The sequence below is a fragment of the Crocodylus porosus genome, unplaced genomic scaffold (assembly GCF_001723895.1).
Source record: "Crocodylus porosus isolate Cpor-Errol unplaced genomic scaffold, CroPor_comp1, whole genome shotgun sequence".
In the NCBI taxonomy this organism is placed as follows: domain Eukaryota; kingdom Metazoa; phylum Chordata; order Crocodylia; family Crocodylidae; genus Crocodylus; species Crocodylus porosus.
In genome coordinates, this window is record NW_017728912.1 from 37988245 (window position 1) to 37994581 (window position 6337).

The 6337-nt window shown below is 47.5% G+C and overlaps 1 protein-coding gene across 2 annotated transcripts in view; it reads right to left on the reverse strand.

Annotated features, from left to right (window-relative positions):
- The window catches only part of USO1 (USO1 vesicle transport factor), a 91543-nt gene that overhangs the window by 41205 nt on the left and 44001 nt on the right, over nt 1–6337 (reverse strand). For both annotated transcript variants that reach the window (XM_019534298.1, XM_019534297.1), the window contains one exon: nt 5161–5372. In XM_019534298.1, the coding sequence (XP_019389843.1) occupies nt 5161–5372 (212 nt within the window). The remainder of the gene's footprint in view (nt 1–5160; nt 5373–6337) is intronic.

A 6337-nucleotide genomic window follows, 5' to 3' on the forward strand; every position in this document is an offset into this window, starting at 1 on the left:
GGGTAGGTTTAGGTTAGATATCAGGAGGTGCTACTTCACGGTTAGGGCAGCTAGGGTCTGGAACCAGCTTCCAAGAGAAGTGGTGCAGGTTCCTACCCTGGGGGTTTTAAAGAGGAGGTTGGATGAACATCTTGCTGGGGTCATTTGACCCCAGTATTCTTTCCTGCCACGGCAGGGGGTCGGACTAGATGATCTGCTTAGGTCCCTTCCGACCCTAGAAACTATGAAACTATGAAGAGACCTGCTGCAGGCCACACAAAATGCCTTGATGGGCCACATTCAGCCTACAGGCTGTATTTTGCCCACTACTGCGCTAATACTTTCCAATCCCACCTTATAAAAAGGACACTTCCCCACAAAGCCCTTCAGTGATAATCAGAGATCTGGGTTTTCCGTTTGCCACAGAAAAACTTAAATGTTCTCTGTTCAGAGAGAAAACAACAGATTTTTCCTTTGAGAGAGAAAGATGCAGAAAACCATGAGTTTCCCTTTGCAGGCTGGCAGAGTTCCAGCCTGTAAGGGGCTGCTTGGAGCTGGCAGAAGCAGGATGCAGGCAGCGCCATATGCATGTTTGTACACACACATGCACATGGCAGCCAGGTAGTGGAGAGCAGTTCCTGGAGTTCCCTGTGGGTAAGTCTATCAGGGCAGGGGGCACAGGCAATGCACTGGGGGGATGGGGGCACATGCCCCCTTCCAGATTTCTGTGCTACAGTGGGGTGCAGGGCTACAGCCAGGCCAGAACAGCTCCAGGTAAGAGCCACCCCTGTGGCCCACCAGGCAGGACCCAGCATGGAAGGGAGCAATACACTGCCATAGCTGCCAAGGTGAGGTGCAGCAGTGGTGCAGAGCTGTGCCCCCAGCTGCTGCTGGGTAGGCAGGGGTGCCTCAGCCTGACAACCAGGGTGGTGTGGCACTCTTTCCCATGTTGGATCCCACCTGCTGGGCTACAGAGGTGGCTCCTGCCCAGAGCTGTTCCAGCCTGGCTACAGCTCCATGCCCTGCTGTGGCACAGGAATTTTGGGGCTGCGCACCTGTTCACCCTGCCTGCTTTGGAGCACGCACAGTGGCAAGGAGCTGGCCCCACCCTCACCCCAGCCTCCGAACAAACCGCCCACAGCTCTGTCCCACTCCCCACCAGGGGCCCTGCAGCCATGCACTGTGGCCCCAGGCCCAAAGCCCCACACCACCTGGCTGGGCACCAGCCCTGCCCTACTTTCTCCCTACGGGGACCTCAGTTCCCCCTCCCAGACTTACCTATGGCAGCTGCTCTCCAGGATGCCTGGAAGCCATGTGTCTGTACATACACATGGTGCCCCCTACCTGACCACCCTCCTCCTGGCTCCCTCCAGCCCCCCGCAAGCAGGAACTCTTCCAGGCTACAGAGATCTCTTTGCAAAAGAGAAAAAACTGAGCATTTCTCTTAAAATGAAAAGTCTGTATTTCTTGGGTGAAAGGGAAAATCCACAGGTTTTTCTTTTTTTTGTTTTTCTGTGGGAAACGGAAAACTAAGAGCCCTGATGATGAGCGAAGGGGGCAAAGGGAGCTCCAATTTTTCATGATAAAAAACCGGAAATCAAACATCAAAATATATCGGTACTTAAAATGTATCTTATTATAATGACTGAGGTACTGGTAGGCTTCCAAATTGTTTTAAGATTGTAAAGATATCAATAAAATATTGTGTTCAACTTATGGCAAGGGAAGTCTCCTCTCCATGTCTATTCAACATGACATTTAACAAAATAATCAAGAGTCAAAATCAGAAGGCCAGCATATCTTCTAATGGCTTTTATAGCAAACACTGACAATGGGTCACATTATCTCTAGCTAAATTCCACATTGTGGCCTAAATTTGATTCTTCAATAACTGCCCAATCAATACTGCTTCCAGACTCCTGTAAAAAAAACACTTGGGCTTTTATCAGCCAAATCAAGTTGATACAAACTCACTGCACTACAATTACAGTTACCAAGACAGCATTTTCCTCATTGTGCAGAAGAACAGAGTAAAAATAAGATCCAAACAAATAATGTATTATGATTGGCAGGTCAAACATGCCTGGCTGTAGGGAAATCCATACCATCTGCAGTCAGCCTTCCACAAGTACCTTATAACTTGTTATGCATACATGGCTACTGACAAGTTTTTGATGAAGACCCTTACCTCATTTAGAGAAAAGGTAAGGGACAGCATGTTTTATTCTCCACCTTCATTGTCCTATTTAACCTAACTTACATCATTCAAACCCTTAGCCGATTGAAAAATTTCTCATTTTTCCTGGCATTTCTTATATCTGAATGTTTTATCAATATTACATTTCCTTTACCTCACCTTTGTGATAACCTCATCCTCATTTCACAGATAGAAAACTGAGGCAAATACTCAGGCTAAAATCATAACCAAATACTAAACTTTTGGGTACCCAGCTTGACACAGGCCTGATTTTTCAAAGTACATTCACAGCCCTTTATATGTTCAATGCATCAGTGCAAAAAATAACAGCTGCAGTTTTAAATAGAGGTACACTGATGCATCGGTTTGATATCGGATCGGTCCCGATACAAAGAAAATCGTCTATATCCTGGGGCTGATAAATGCCCATGCTGCGTGCAGTCGCAGCACAGCATGCAGACGGCAGCATGGAGAGCTGCCTCCAGCTGGTAAGTTGGAAGGGGAGGGAGGCGGGGGGAAGGGAAAGGGGAGGGAAGGGGCATTGCAGGGGCGCAGATCAATGCCCCCCATGGCAAGACAAGGGGCAGGGGCAGTTGCTGCCCAGCTGGGGTGGGAGAGAAGCACAGGACGGATGCTCAGTTCATGGGGTGGGGGCAGCTCTTGCTGCTGCTTGCACCCCAGGAGGCAAGTGGGCACATGCATGCATGGCATGGGGTAGGCTGCAGCTGCACAATGGATGCCCAAGCCGGTGCTGTGTAGGGCTTTTCTTGCTGTGGCTCAGAGCAGGCTCCGGCAGCACCGGGAAGAAACTTCAGCCACCCCAAAATTTCGCCACAGTTCTGCTCCCAGTCCTGCACTGCCACCCGTCCCAGTCCTGGCTGAATGCCCCATCTCAACCCAAGCACTGGGCAAAACCACCCAAGTGCCAGGAAAAGTGGAGCTGCGGCAAAATCTAGGGTGGCTACAGCCTCCTCCCAGTGCCGCTGTAGTACACTCAGAGCCCAGCCCCTGGCAAAAAAAACCCCATGCAGCATCGGTTCCACTCCACAAGTGCTGCCCATCTCGCACTGCACAGATCCAAAGGCACATGCCCCCCTACCCCCCTGAGATGCATGCAGCAGCAGGAGCTGCCTCCACCCCACAAGCTGCACCTCCATCCCATGTCCCATCCCCAACCCCTGCCTGGGCAGTGCCTGCCCCTGCCCCAGCCCTCACCACTGGGGGCACTGATCTGCACCCCCATGCCCCTTCCACCACACCTGACCACCTGGAGGCAGCTGCATAGGATATCAGATCAGTATTGGCCAATATGCCTCCTTAACTATCGGCTTTTGGTATTGGCCCTCAAAGTCTATCGGTGTATCCCTAATTTTAAACCCAAATTTTCTCCAGGCCGGACTCTCAACATCTCCACTTGAGACTTCAGAAAATGAAGAATGCTTAATTAAGGAACCAAACATGTAAAGCTTGGTTAAATGACTCGCCTAGTAGGGCTGTTCAAAGCTTTAGTCGCCGATTTGATTCAGCGGAGATTCAACCCGATTCGGTGGCCAAATCTCTGAATCAGAATCAAAATGTTTTAATGTACTCTAGGAAGTTACAGAGCAGCTGTTGGATGTGCAGTGCACCCAATGAATGGAAAGAAAGCACCCATGTCACCCAAGACCCTCATCCCACAGGTCCCAAGAACACCGCTGAAGATTCCCACGGAAACGTATGGAGAGAGCTTGTTATGCTAGAAATAAAAATTGCCTGCAACATAGAAACACTTCAAAAAGCAGTTAAAAAAAAACAAAACAAAACCCAAGACAACAGAAAAAGGCCCTGCTCATGACAAGAAATACATACCCGTCTGTCGATCTTATCACCCTGTAAATTATACATTAAAAGATTCAAACTTATTACTTATGATTTGTTTGCAGAAAAAAATTCAGAAATAAATCTCAAAACTATCTTAAGATTCTAGAAGAATGTAAAGCGGAAGGTTTACTGGAAATTATATTAAAATTATTATTGGGTCTCAAAGGCTGAGAAAGGATGGGCAACTTGATGATATTCTGGTTAATTTTCAGAACATGGAGTACTCAGTCAGGCCAACATATACAAGTTGCATTTAGCTATAATCCTTTTTGTAGGCTAGCCTAATTACACTGAGAAATTACCTTCCCCATACTTCAATCTTTCAAGAAAAATAATCTTTGAAAAAACAGGGACAGCATATAAACAAACAGAAACCAAGTGCAAGAGGAAATGGTATGACCATGTGTTTTACTGAAGATGGGTATGGAAAGGTTGAATAGTAATAATGAGGTAAAACCTGTCAGTTCAGACAGACTTAAGAAAACATGAGAAGATGGGAAGTACTTCTGATTTTGCACAGACTTGAGTCTACATACTGTATTCTTACTACATCCTTTTTAAGTGGCACTATCATATAAACAGTTACTATTAACGTGAAGGACTGTCTTTAGAAAGCTGACTAAAAACCAGGTGCTACATCTGCCTGTCAGACCCTCTATGCAGTAACAGAAAAAAAATTAAAGACCCAACAGAAGCAAATCACGTGACAACACTCTGTAATTAATGTTAAGTAAACTTAAACAAAGCATTTTCCCTTGTTTCTTTCTATTTGGCAGAACCATTTCTTGTTACAACTGTAACAATTTCCCAAATATTTTCCCCTGTTTTATTTTTAAAATTGGCCTCCTTTAGTAACTTGCATTCATAATAGTAGAGAAACAGATTAAAATACTATAATTTCAAATTACAGGAGCCTGAATTATGTTAGTGGATGGCAACTTCTAACAGAAATTCTTGGTAGGTCAGTTCTGCTAACTTTTCCTTTTTTACTGCAAAAATCATTTCATTTTCAGAATCACCAGATTAGCATCACCAGGAGAAACTGAAGACCCTTGTCACTTGTGCTGAAAACATTAAACTTTTTTTTTTTTTTGGAACCATTAATATCAAAACTGACACGCTACCTGTGACAGAATGTTGGTGCACTGCTGGAGCAGAGACACGGGTGGGTTACCGATGCTTGTTGCAAGCTGAACTCTTAGCAGTTGTTCTTTCAGAATTGCATTTTCTTGTAAAGCATGGGCCAGGGCCACAGCAGCACACCAATTTGAGAGAGAGTCTGTAGAAAAGAGTCCTCCACAGAGCAACTGGCCAGCTGAGACTGAATTACCTGTAGCTACCAAAACAGCAAAACAGCTGCAGTTACACAAAAGTAAGCCCTAACTGAAATTGCAGAGTATCTGATATAGAAGCATTTCAGCCCTGAGCAGAATCATACCCTGAGCAGGTATATTGTAATTCATACTGGATACATGCGATGCTTACCCCAGCAAAACAATAATTTAAAACAGGGCTGTCCAACCTTTCAGTGGCTAGGGGCCACAGGAACCTTGGGCACTTGCTGCACAGGCCCATGCTCCAACCTACCCTTCCAGCTGCATGGTGCTTGGGCTGCATGCCACAGCATGGCACGGTGCTTTGTAGGCACCATCCCCTTTCCGCACTGTGCGGTGGATGCCCCCCATACCACACTGGCAGCCCCACCTCCTACTCTGTGTGGCCCCCCGCAGTGCACACCAGGTGCCTCCTCCCCCCCCCCCCCACACACACACCATGGCATGCTTCCATGCCCTATGGAGGCCCGAGTTCCTCCAAATTCTCCAGTTGCAGATTCCCTTGGTTCCTCCGCACCATGCTATGCCACCTCATCCACAGGAGCAGGTCAAGTATCAGAAGCTGGAGGAGGAACACAGAGACTCTGGTAATGACAGCACCAGCAGCAGCAGGAATGGTGGGGGAAGTGATGTCCAGACCAGGAGCCTTGGGGCTGTCTTAACCCCTTAGGGGCTGGATACAGCCTGCAGGCCACCAGTTCGACAGACCTGACTGAAACAATAAGGTCATCTGAAGACAAGTTTGTGTCTTGACAGTAAGTTGCATAGAACTTTAGTGCAGTGCAGCACTCCAGCAGAGAGGAGCAGAGCCAGCAGTGTGGACAGCTGCCTCCAACTGGTCCGTCCAGTGTGGTAGAAGGGGAGAGGGAGGAAAGGGGAGTGGGGGCAGATCAACACCTCCCATGGTAATGGAGGGGGTAGGGGCAGGCACTGCCTGGATGGGTCAGGCAGCTACCACCTCTGCTAG